The 13,884-nt window shown below is 37.7% G+C and overlaps 1 protein-coding gene across 1 annotated transcript in view; it reads left to right on the top strand.

The window, feature by feature from the left end:
* The window catches only part of UNC5C (unc-5 netrin receptor C), a 215,534-nt gene that overhangs the window by 151,898 nt on the left and 49,752 nt on the right, over positions 1 to 13,884 (top strand). The window contains exons 7-8 of the mRNA XM_037046158.1: positions 622 to 789; positions 3,200 to 3,364. Coding sequence (XP_036902053.1) covers positions 622 to 789; positions 3,200 to 3,364 — 333 coding nt within the window. The remainder of the gene's footprint in view (positions 1 to 621; positions 790 to 3,199; positions 3,365 to 13,884) is intronic.

The following is a 13,884-nucleotide window of genomic DNA, read 5'->3' on the forward strand; positions in this document are numbered from 1 at the left end:
TGTTCATTTCAAATACAGCAACTAATTGCCAATTCAGTCAGACAGCTAATCAGTTAGTGAAAAATAAGACTTTGTTTTTTAGCAACATAAGACTTTGTTTTTTAACCAGGTTCAATGGTTGGTTAATAAAACCCACTAAAACTCCTTAAAAGGTTCTAAAGTTTACATGTGCTAAAGAAAACAATTAATCATCTGTTATTAAGAAAAGACAAAATGATTTTATTGAGTTCCCATGTTTCAGACCCACCTACAGCCTTGGCATAAGAATGTAAACATTTATTATTTGAGATAAGCTGTCAAAAGTAATTTTTGGAGCTTGACTAGGCAAGGGGATATATTTTGTTTTAAAAAGAACACTGGCCAGGGAAAGGGAAACATAAATTCTATTTACTTTTTTGAGTAGATGAGTAAATGTTTAAATTCACTTTAGTTATCTCTATGCTTAGATTCTTCAGCTCTGTGATAAAACTGGGAATGAAATGATATCTGAGGTCCCTTCTAGCTTTGAATTGTCTAGTCACTGGGGAGGTAACCTTCTGTTTCTGTGCCGTGTGTGGTCTGTGTGTCTGTGTGTGCACACACATACGCTCCATCTACATTTTATTATTTTCCTCCTTCCAGTAAATGGTGGCTGGTCCACCTGGACGGAGTGGTCTGTGTGCAACAGCCGCTGTGGCCGTGGGTACCAGAAACGCACTCGGACCTGCACCAACCCAGCACCACTCAACGGCGGCGCCTTCTGCGAAGGGCAGAGTGTGCAGAAGATAGCCTGTACCACATTATGCCCAGGTAAATAAACCAACCTCTCATTCCAAAGGTCTCCTCCCCTTCTAGAAATGTGTCGTAAGGGATATACACAAAGCCTTACCCTTCACTGAATGTGTAATAAACATTATTTAAATTTATCATATCATTCAATGCAGACATTGCTGGTAAATCAAATATTTCCCCCCAAAAGAGTACTTAACTATTATCTAGACATGAAAAATAATACAAAACAGGAGATTAAACATTTATAAATATACTCTTTCTCTACCACTAAACAAAACTGCTGGAGCCAAGATTACAGGTTCTGTAATTCAAGAGTTTTGAACAACATTGAAAGCCACATGTTTCAGGAATACCAACTCTTGATCTCCAGAGAGCCACAGACATTAATAGGAGCTGAGATTCAGAAAATGTCTTAGACTGAAATATTAGATATTTGGTGTTGGTTTCTGGGCAAGTGCAAATAAAACATTTGGAATGAATTAAAAGGAAGCCTAAGCTTTGTGACACCGGAGTAACAGATTCTGAAAAATGCAGTGCAGTCAGAGCGTCGTTGTCTGCCTGTGTCAGTCCCCTGTTCTGTGAGCTACCTGCCAACACCGCATCTCTCTGCCTCCTAGCATCCTTCTGTGCTGTGTTATGTTACAGTCACCTGCTCTCATTCCCATGTAAATTGAAGTTAATATCCACCACAACCAAAACTCACCAAACTGCCTAATCAATAAATGGAAAATTAGGCTAAAATGGTGTTTGACCTAATTCATAAATTTAGTGCACTCCATTGAGGTAGCTATTGTATTATCAGTTTCATTCTTTAGAAATAGTCTTTTTACTTCCCTTTATTTTGCCTAATTTTTGTCTAGTTTATCCTTTCATACAAACTTTCTCAGAGATGGGTTGAAGAAATGAACTGAAAAGAAACACGTTGTCTCCATTTTATATTCTTGTGTTAATTTCCAAATATCAAAACAGTATGCTACACCGAACCCTTAAAAGCTTTTGTTTATGGAACAAATTTTGACACTTAGCTAGGTTTGTAATTTCAGTGTTTTATCTGGTACTGTTCTATATTTTATCTAGACAGCAACTCCCACTATTAAAAATACATGGAACATTTTGAGTTGAAACAGACATGTGTGTGAGATTTGGGATGGGCTAGGTCAAAGCACAGGCCTTTTCTCCAGATAGCTGGGAGCTGCATATATAGGCAGCTCTGTGTGATTGAAGTACTAATGCTTCCATTTTTTCTCATGTGCACATGTTTATGTCGCTATACATACTAGCATAATATATTTACACAGTAACTTGAATATGATATCATAAAGTAAACTATTAAAATAATATTATTTCTATCAACAGCAGGTATAGGATACTATGTACATTAGATGTTTAACAAATTATATTTAACATTATTTACATTAAATTCTAGATAATCATAATTATTATGAGTTTCAGGGAAAAAATTTGAGTGTTTGTCAATATTTTTATTCTATTAATGTAAAGAACCTTTAAAGAATATATTTTAAAATATGACCTTAATGAAATTCACCTTACATTTTTTTACTTAAAAAATGAAATTGTTTTTAAATAGAGATATTTCAGCTCATGAGCATTGAAATTACTGCCAAGTCAGCCACCAAAAATAGGAAGAAAAGGAGTCGGTTCTAAATGGCTGAATCACAACAGAAAATTAAAAATGACTAAATATAATTTTCAAATAAAAATACAAATGTATATACATCATAAAATAATGGAATGGAATCATCAAATAGTAAATGGAAAACAGTCTTTTCAAGAAGGTGCTGAAGATCTCAGGAAATCAGTTAGCCTGGATGAAAAAATAAAATAAAAATAGTGTATAGGATACACATAGATGATGGATAGATAAATAAATAGATATTTAGATAAACAGGTAGCAGAGATAAAGGGTAAACAGATGGATAGGTGGCTGGACGGTTGGATGAGTCAGTACTTAGGCAGAGTTCTTCCCCACACTACCACCATTTTCTCCTTACCCCCATGTAGGTCCACTTGCACGGCCCACATGACACTATACATGAAGGAATTGGGGTCTAAAAGGAAGCCCTCTAGTTTTTAATACAAAATCCAAAGGTTTCCCCTTTGATAGAAAAAGGGGCACCACTATTACTTACTTTTATGTGGCTGTCAGTGACAACTTTGGCTTCTGGGTGTCCCGCTAAGCTGCCTTGCTTGGTCAGTGAGTAAAAAGTCACACATCTAGTAAGGAGAGCTCTCGGAGCCCAGTGGATGTGCCCAGAGCATGCTCCACTCCCAGCAGTTGACATAAATGCAGTACTCCTCCATGGCCCATTTTCTCCATCTGGTTTTGTGTGGGTACTTGAACTCAGCAACTCGTGTCTCAAGAGACTCCTTGTCCATGTGACCTGATACTGGTTTTCTTCTGTGGCAGTGGATGGCAGGTGGACCTCCTGGAGCAAGTGGTCTACTTGTGGGACCGAGTGCACACATTGGCGCAGGCGGGAGTGCACGGCGCCAGCCCCCAAGAATGGAGGCAAGGACTGCGACGGTCTGGTCTTGCAGTCCAAGAACTGCACTGATGGGCTCTGCATGCAGAGTAAGTCTGTTTGAGCCAACAGCATGTGCCTGGGAGACCTGGGATCTAACAATTCAGGATTCTTTGCAGGAAATACTAGAACTTAAAAATTATTTGAACAACCAATAAATGCAGTAATACACCAATATTCTAGGTCTCTTCCCAAGTTGAAAAAGGTAAACTCCCAGGAATTGAAAGAAATACCTGTGTCCAGTTGGCGAATGACACACACAGTATTTCCTTTCCCATGAGCAAAGTGTGATTTAGTCATCTCCAGCAAGGGGCTATCATTCTTTCCAAACCGGGGAACTGCTGCTCAGCTTTATCAGAGTGCACCAAAGGGCACCCTAAATGCTTCGTGGAGTCATGTGACTTCCCAAAATAAGCCATGCATTCCTAATTCATGGCTGTTAGCCAACTAAGGCCCATGGGATATGTAAGATGGACAAGGACAGCAGACACTGCTGCAGGTAGATTTACCCAGTCACCAGAGTTTAGTGGGAACATCTTCACAGCTCTTTAAAATGATGGGTTTTGTTAGAAATTGTGTTTATTTAAAGGAAACACTGTTAATTAAATATAAAATTTTTAAATGGATGTACATGATTGGTTCAGGATTATCATGGGTGCTTTAAGCTAAATACTCCTCATTTTTTATGGCTTTGTTCTTTGAGTTTTCTTAATGACATGAGATGGTTCTTTGATTTCCGTATCTACAAATTCCTACCCTTTTATTAAGAAGCCCTTAGATGTACAAAAGTTACCATCTCTCTCATGACCGTGAGTTAAGGTACGAAGAATTGTTCTGCAGTCACACCCGTGCAGGTGACTAGATCTTTGCATCTGAATGGCAGCTAAATGTTGACATTTCTTATAGCACATTACAAATTACTTGCGAATATGGACAACCAAATATATCTGTGTAGAAGCTTTTATGCATAAAATATTTTATTTTTACCCTATCTATGAAGATCTGATTACCTTCCAAAATCTACACACACAGGGACCTTTAAAAAGAAACTTACTTAAAATACAAATGAGTAATTATGTTGCTGATGCAGAATAAAAATCCAGTAGGTATTTTGTTCTTCTGGGCACGGTAGGTTCCATTCTTTGAAAACGGCTGCTGCTGAGTGTAAAAAGCACAGCTTCTGGTTGTGATTTGGAGACGACTGCTGTGCATCTCTCTAAGCTTGTCCCTGAAACACAAGAATGAAAAGAATACAGCTGTTTTACGAACCATTTATCCAGATACAGCACTTGTTCCTCTAGGCATGAATTTGAGTGGGGATTAAAATAAAAACATATGTCACACAAGTTATTCTTTGAAAATTTTTATGATGTAGCATTCTTCTTTAATTGTTTACAAATTAATTCGTGTGATTAAAAAGCAGCAAAATTTGAACTTCCTCTCTCTCTCTCTTTCTCCCCACTCTCCTCTTCTTCCCTCCCCTGCTCCTGTCTCAGTATTATATTTTTAACTTCACATGATTTAATGACTGCTACTTGCATTAGACTTTACTGATAAGACGGACTGCACATAAAAAAGTTGAATGCATAAATTCAAAATAGGATTTGGGGCAGAACAGGAACAAAAAAGAAAGAACAAAAGAAATGTGGTCTGCTTCCAAATCTTGCCTATTATAAATAATGCTGTGATGAGCACAGGGGTGCAGATATTCTTCTGAATTAGTGTTCCGGTTTTCTTTGGGTGTATCCAGAAGTTGAATTGCTGGGTCATAAGGCAGTTCCACTTGTTGGCTGTATCAGTCTGCATTCCTACCAATAGTGCATGAGGGTTCCCTTGTCAACACATCTTTGCCATTTATTGATGACCATCATTCTGACAGGTTTGAGGTCATATCTCATTGTGGTTCTAATTTGCATTTCTCTAATGATTAGGGGACAAGCTCCCATCAGTAGATGAGTGGAGAAAAAAGCTCTGGTATAGTTACACAAGAGAATATTACTTAGCCATAAAAAAAGAAGAAAATCTTACCTTGTGTTCTTCTGCCTACAATAGTGTGGTGATTGCCAGAGGGAAGGAAAGGAAGGAGGTGTGGTACAACAGAGTTAAAAGGGGGTATATGATGATGGAAGGAGACCTGACTTGGGAGGTAAACACAATACAATATACAGATGATGTGTTGTGGAATTGTATACCTGAAATCTATATAATTTTATTAACCAGTGTCACTTCAATAAATTTAATAAATAAATAAATAAATAGAGTGAAAACAATAAATAAGATGATATACACCAGGGATCATCATATATCAGGGATAATAATGCAAATGAATTAAATTCATCTGTTAAAGGAAACTCAAAATCGTGGGGGGGGGCAAAACCCAGTTCCATACTGTTTATGAGAGACAAAATGAAATCATAATTATAGAGAAAGACTTAAAGTTAAGAAGAGGAACTTACAATATAGTTCAATCTTTATTTATAATGTTCCATTAATGGCTTTGATTATCTGATTGGGCTATTTTTAATTTAATTCCCTTTCTCATTGCACCTAAGTAACACATCTTTGAGATTGTGTTTGCTTGCAGTTTCAATTTAGATTTTTGCTTTTAAACACTTTAATCACTTTTTAAAATGTTTAGTTTTCCATTGAATATTTAATTAAAAGTTTTCTAAATTGTTTACCAAGCTATTAACTGTATGTGTAAGATGTCTTAGAAATCCAGGTGCTTCCTCAACATCAATTTAAATTTTTAAAAGGCTTTGAGGTTTACTTACAAAAATATATAATATTTTAAAGACACAATAATGCTAAATGTTAGCAAATGTGCACTGAAGTAGAATCTCTTATATTTTACTAATGGAGATACAAATTTGTACAATTATTTGGGGAAGTGATGAGACAAAATGAATTAAGAGCTTTAAAAGTGTCTGTCTGTAGCCTTTGACCCAGTAGCCCTATTTCAGTGAATAAATTCTTAGTAAGTAATATGAATTGCTAAAACATACGTATGCCAATGTGTGATATTCTTTGTATTTTACTGTAAAGAAAATAAGAAACCTGAAAGGCCAATAGTAGAGCAGTGATTAAGTAATACATGCTTCTTCCATAAGGTATAATGTCATACAGCAACTAAAATATTTATGATGGTTTAACATGAAAAGCAGTGTATAGATTTATAGATGCACTTTGCCATAAGTATGTAAAAGTAAGTTTTAGGGAAAGATATGTGACATTTATGCATTTATGCTTGTGATATTAAAACTGATTATTTTTTCAATATGCATTCTATTCTCCACATTTGTTATTTTTAGCATTTGATTGTGTTTATAATTGTAAATAAGTTTTTAATAAAGAGATGTTGAGGATGACCTGGAAAAGCTATGTATCTTGTAAGCAGAAGTCTCAGGATTTGAAGTGTAGCAAAGTCACTGATATGTCCTGGGAATTTGGCCACAGTGATTCAATTAGATTAGATTTAAATTAGACTACAAAAAAAGTATTTGCACAAAATACTTGCATGAAGCCCTAGTTGTATAAAACCCTAGGTAGCAAGAGTTACTTATGGCCATTAAATCAAGTGCATTTATAAAAGGATTTGAAGACGTGGGGATTTGGAACTGAATTGTAGTTTTACATTATTTCCCAGTTGCCTATTATATACCTTGCAAACATACTTATCCCCAAACACTTTGATAAATTGGATTTATTATGTGATGCTGTGTGATTTCATTTGTGAAACAATGGCACGGTCTTTAAGCAATTTCAGAAGCTCTACTAAATTTTGTAGGCCATTCACACACATTAATCGATACTGAAGTGTAACGGATATCAGGTACCTACTACACTGGCTACATTGTCAATGGCCTGAAAAGTACTTCTTACACTGGAGACACTGCCTTCAGATTAATAACTTCCAGGAATTGGTGCTATTTCACTAGAATGCATTTTTAAAAGAGAATTAAAAACCCTCAGACTCACTTAATGTCCCAGAAAGTTGAAAAATTTGGGTTTATAATCCCAGTGTTAATTTTTAAAAATTATTTAAAACTGGAGTCCTTTAGTATGCTGAAGGTATGTATGACTTGGAGTGTTTTCCACTGTTGAAAGTAACTGAACACACATGTCTGATATGTCCGATATGAGAAACTTCACACTAGTAACAGATGAGACTGTACTTCATAATACTACAGGATAATGTATCTTATTCAGGAGGCAGTAATGGAAGATCCATTGCACTGTGTACCCATTGGGTTTCTTTATATCATTCCTAAAATTATGTGAAAGTAGGCCCTGGTTTTGCTATACAGCTTTGAAATAGGATTTACTTGAAATGGCTATGTTGAGAGAGAGAGAGAGAGAGAGAGAGAAAGAGACAAAGAGAGAGAACACTAGACACAGGAAAAAAAGATACAGAAGAAGAAAGAAACACTTAGGACAATCTCCAAAAATGCTAAGCCAGTAAGCATATTTACCTTTTTACGTTTTATGTTGAAATATTATTACCAAGACCTGACAACTTTGAGCTTTTATGATTTCTAAAATGAATATGTAGTAAGATCTATTTTGTCATGGTTGGCATGTAATGGTTTAATCCATGCTTACTTTTTTCTTTTCAAAACAGCAATCCAAGGACTATATACCTGGCTTAGTCCAGAAATGGTGCTTTACATATATTTATGAATACACTCAATTAGATTATTATATTATTGCCTCTGTGCCTACGGACTTTAGTTTTTAATCCTATTTGAGGCAATGGCATCCCGAGTAAGGATATGTACCAGTTCAAATCTGAATTTAGAATTACTCTTTCTTGCTGAAGAGGGCTTATGCCACAGCAGACAAATTAAAAACTGCAATTTACAAACAAGAGCTGCCTGGAATTGTGTCTGCATCAGTGAACTTCCTGACTTTGGGAAATTAAAATGTTATGCAGCCTGCAAATTTAGCGCTTTCTGCTCATTAAAAAATTTACATGTCACACAACTCTTAATTTTCACATACAGAGGAAGTGGTGGGGCTCTGTGTATAAATTGTGGTGTGGACACGTTGCACACCAGGCCTCTGGGAACCCCAGGTGCATTTCATGTGAGGAAATAATTTACTTTACAAATCATCTTTTCTTGACTTTAGAATGATGTGTTTATGACCGCCATAATAGGCACTTGAGAAGGTGCTAGTCAGTTTCCAGTGGAATTCTTGTCAACACAGCAATTTGATAGGGAATGCATAATTGTGAGTGTCAGACAGTGAGTGCTTTTATCTGCAGTCTGGAAGCTGATGTCATAGCCGTGCTGGTACAGTAGCGCCCCAGCTGGCAAATAAATATTCTGTATGTGGACTGGCAACCCAACACAGTATTCTGCTGTCTTCAGCATAGTAAGTGTGGTTTGCTTTTTGCTTTTTTCCTCACTGCCAGAACATCTTCCTACTTTTGAAAGCAGGGATATAGTTAGAAACCGCAGCGCACAGAAACCTGCTGAACACCTGTGGAGCCACACACGCGTTAGTGTAAGGGGGAGATGCAAGGTCTCCAGCTTCCGTGGGGGAAAGGATCCTCCTAGGGATTCAGGAAAGGTGCCGCCTTTTGCAGCCACAGTGGCGTGTGGCGTTCTTCCAGTCACATGGGTGCGGGGCCACCGCTTTCAGAGACCTTGTCTTTTTGCATTAAAACCCAGCAGATGTGGTAATGTGTGCTAGAAGTCTGCCTTTTCAGGACTCTTGTTGTTTTTCTACCAGATGCTTTTACTGGATTGCAACATCCTTGCCTTTAGATTTAATAGTTCGTTATTCTTCTTAAAGAACATTGATGGGGATGGATTCTGCTTCATTAAAAACACATGGGTAGCGGAACAGTGAGTGTGATGTTGAGCTAAATTTCAGATATTTATTCTATACCTACTCGGAATCACAAGGTAAGGCTTTTGCATCCTGAGAGGCTAATTCCAAGCTATCTATTCTCTGAGGGCGTGGTGGCAACTGTCAGGAAAGCGTCAGTGGACCAGGCTGGTGGGAACGTCCTGCTCCCTTGCACAGGCTGGAGCGGAAGTTTGTTACAACCGCGATTCAGCAGCCGACATCAGTGATAAGCAAATGCTCTTTTCAATCTTTGTTGGCATGTCCTAGAATTTATGTATTCATTTATTTGGAGATCCTTAAACCCCTGTCAATAAATAAACCCCCAGAAGAGTGGTAAACTATAATAAATGACCTGAGTGTCTCGGACAGACCTGACCTTTGACATCATTAGTGCGGTCCTGATGGCCTGGCTCGATACCAACTGACCTAAACGGGAAAAACAAAACCCGGACATGTTTACATTGAATGGCCCTTGAGGTTTTTAATACGGACACCTGCATCATAAAACTGTAATCTGGGTGAGAAAAACCACATATTTTGGCTTTGGCTATAGTCACTACTGGCAAACAGACCAAGCAGCCAGATTGAGGAGAGGAAAAAAATTCACCAAGAACAGAGATTCTTCTAATGCTAAGATCACAAAAAGGAGGACATCTTTTGAAGTCATCTACTCTACTTTAGATAGATAAATATGACTTTTATCTAACTCCAAATTCAATGATTAAAACATATATAGAACATGCTTTCATAAACTATAATTGAGTTACATTCATAATTTACATTCAGACCCCATATAAGATACAAATTGGCATCTATTTTTTCACTTCTCATAATGTTATAAAATCTACTCACATGTATTAAGGTCATAGAAGAAGCTTCATATTGAAATATAATGAGTAAATCTTGAAGGCAAATAATAACACTTTATAAAATTCCACCCATGTTCCTTTGCCTAGGACTTTGATAATTAATCTAAAGAAAGTTTGAATTCTCAGCTTTAGGGGACATAAAAGTTACTGTATTACATGTATTTTAGCGTAAAGGATTTGGACATATAATTTGAATTTTATTCACTTTCTACCCAATGAACGGACTTTAGGCCCTGGCATAAATTGCTTCTGACTCCCATCTATTGTACTGTGTTAGATGTAGCCAAGCTGAAGCAAAATTGACCTGAGTTTAATTCAAGAAAACTTAAAAAAGTACAAAAAACCCATACACATTTAACTTTTAATAATCTCCTAATAATAACTCTGTCTTGTAAAGGAAGAAACTGAGGTATAAAATTCAAACAGTGCCCACAGGAAGTTAGTATAAAAGCCAACGTATAAACCCAAATCAAATTTGTCTCATTTTGAAATACTTTTTTCATGTGGGCTCTTAGATGGTGAAAGCAACTGGCTATCAGCTTTTTTTTTTTTTTTGCTTTAAAATTGTGTTTCTTTGGATGGGTAGTGTCCCTCCAATTATTGATGTTTATTCTTTTTTTCTGTAGGTATCACTTAAGGAAAGTAATATTTCTCTCTTAAATATGTATTTATTGCAGGGTTTTATGCCAAATACAATGCTATGATCATACATTAACAGCTACATTATTCTAGGTTGGCTCTCCAGTTACACTAGAGTAGAAATACTTAAGTTCAGTGCACCTCTTCCCTTGCCCCATGCTTAAAACAAAAGGCACTGTTTGGAAGTTGTTTCATTTAAAGGCAAAAACCTCTCTATTATTTTTTAGCATTATTTCACTCAATCACTGAAATGCAGCTATAGGCTGTGAACATATCAAGCTCTTTTCTATTATGTCCTGGTCTCTCCTCATTTACATTCTCTAGCTAAAGCCCAGACAGCACTTTTAAAAGACTGTTGGGGCTTATCTTAGGAGGCGGGCACCCCGTCTTTACTGTTTCACCAGCTTTGTGATATTAGGTGAGTAAGTTTCTTTACCACTCTGTGCTGCTTCTCCTTAGTCTGCAGATAAAAAGGGTTATGGGGGTGACACAGGAGATATAGTCAGGAGGGAGGAAACTCCAAATGTGTCCCAGGACTAAGACAAAGAACAATGGTACAGGACAGAGACCCTGTTCTAAGACCAGTTGTTCCCGCTTTCTGGAAAAGCACCGGGTCCTGGTGAATCATGAATGCTCCTGCGCAGAAGATGCTACATGACTCCTGCTTCACTATAATAGCATTATAATGAATTAACATTATGGGACCCTCTTCTCTGGTGGCCAGTCAAGGAAAATCATAAGACCACATGCGCACATAGCTTTAAAGTAATACAACTACTTGTATATGTGCAATGAAACTCCAAGAAAACTAGCCAGGAATATTTGCCCTCTAAGCATAGAATCCCTCCAGTCCCTGAGGTCAATCTCTGCTCAGAACTGACCTGCTTCCATGTTCTGTGGAGTGTACTGTTGCTTGAGAAATCTGCTCTCTCTCTTTCTGCTATAAGCTTCCTGTGTTCAGTTCAATTCATTGTCCACGATCACCAAGAACCTAGTTAACTGTGCCCACCTGCAACGGTTTGAAATTCTAATCCCTGATTTATTTTTTAATAATATTTTTAAAGATTTTATTTATTTATTTTTAGAGAGATGGGAAGGGAGGGAGAAAGAAGAGAGAAACATTCATGCATGAGAGACACATCGACTGGTCTTCTCTCACACACCCCCAATCAGGGACCTGGCCTGCAACCCAGGCATATGCCCTGACTGAAATATGAATCGGTGACCTTTTGGTTTGCAGGCTGGTATTCAATCTACTGAGCTGCACCAGCCAGTGCTAATCCCTGATTTCTTTTAACTCCAATAGCCTTAAATCAGGGGGAGGTTTATATATTAGTGAGGACATAGACCAGTTTTGAGGAATTCAAACCTGCCTAGTGATGTTCAGAAGTTCTGACATTTCTCATATCAATAGACTTGCTTGATAATTTTTCTATTAAAATATTATCTGTGGCATAAAACAGTTTAATTACCTTTTTAAAATTAATTCAGAGCCTTGTCTGGTGTGGCTCAGTGGGTTGAGCACCAGCTTCTGAACCAGAGGGTCACTGGTTGGATTCCCAGTCAGGGCACAGGCCTGGTTTGCAGGCCAGGTTGGGCTCCCAGTAGGGGGCATGCGAGAGGCAACCACACATTGATGTTTCCCTCTCTCCTTCCTTTCCCCTCTCTCTAAAAATAAAATATTTTTAAAAATTAATCATAGAATGATGATCATTTTTTGGCTATCACCTATACAATAAAGCAGGCAAGGAATTTTCTTCTAAGACTGGAACAATCAAGCCAGTTGCCGTTTATTGGGAAAATTAAGATTTACACATGGTTTCTGGCAATGTTCCTGAGCTTTCCTAACTACAAACCCACCAAACAGGCTATGCTTGGGCACAAATTGCATGATTATGGGCCATGGACTTAAGAATGACTTGTTACTTACTACAGTATAAAACCAAGGAAAACTCACTTTTTTCTTAACGATACTTGGGCATGAACTCCCATTGTTTATAATAGTTGGACATCAGTGGAAAAAGAGGGGCAATCCGACCTCTAATCTAAAGGGTGACCTTGCGAAAATTAGAAAAGGTCATTTTCCTCCTGTCACTTTGCCACCATCAGCCACAACATTGTTATCCAAATCTACAGTCAACACAAGTGTGAATGGAGCCCCCAAAGATGGAGACTGTAAAACTCTCACTTCCCGAGCTTTGCTGCCAGGAGGGTGAAATCAAATTTTAGTCTCAACATTTTTGTTAACTTTAACATATCACTTCTTCACTTTGGGGTATAGTTTCCTCATCTGGAAGAAGCTGGACTAGATAATCTCTTAAAATGATGTCTTGAGCAATCATGAAAGGTTTTTTGGCCATAAGAAGCATTTCAGTAGCTGTGTAAGTCAGCCTGCTCGCTCGGGACTTCAAACTCTTCATGTTTTCACTTAGTTTTTTTCCACAGTGAAACTTCTTCCAATCCCGATTCTTCCAGGTCAGGAACATCTCTCCACTGAAAAAATATGTGTTCTTTAAAATTACCAAAAAAAACCTTAAATTATTTTAAAAAACAAAACCAGGAGCTCATCGGGCATGAACATGCCCCATAGCAGAACTACATCTCTGGGATGGCCAGCCCTAGCTGCAGCTGCTGAGGCCACTGCAACCAATGGGAGAAGCATTGCGTCCTTCCCAGAGCCCAGAGCTGTCGGTCCAACAGAGGTGATTTTGAAAGTCGTTATCAGCAAAGCTGCATTCATGCAGACAGTCGTTTCATGGCAAAACTGTTCCTCCCATTGCTGGACATTTAGTAAAGTTACTAAAGTTTAGTAACTCTGGACATTTAGTAACTCACTCACGAAATGCCACAGACAACCCTCTGATCATTACGACACCCAAAGAGCATTCCTGCTCCATTTCCAAAGACTCCCTTTAGAAGTGGCACCGACTCTGGTTGAGAAAACATTTTAGCATTGAGTTGCACTCTGGTCTTGGAAATCCGCTTCTGAAACATGCCAGTCTATCTTTGCCAGACGCCACAAAGGTCAGGAATAAACCTCTTTAAAAGAAGAGGGTGAAAAAGTATACAGTGCTTGGAAAAGTACATTGCTTCTGGTTTCTCAGAAAAACTGGGCTTCTCATCTCTGTAATTACTAAGGAAACTGAAATTCAAACAAATTTCCCAAGTTCACGCATTACGTAATAAGTTGACTCTACAAATAAAAT

The sequence above is a fragment of the Sturnira hondurensis genome, unplaced genomic scaffold (assembly GCF_014824575.4).
Source record: "Sturnira hondurensis isolate 20B ecotype Veracruz unplaced genomic scaffold, ASM1482457v3 Scaffold0004998, whole genome shotgun sequence".
Classification (NCBI taxonomy): Eukaryota; Metazoa; Chordata; class Mammalia; order Chiroptera; family Phyllostomidae; genus Sturnira; species Sturnira hondurensis.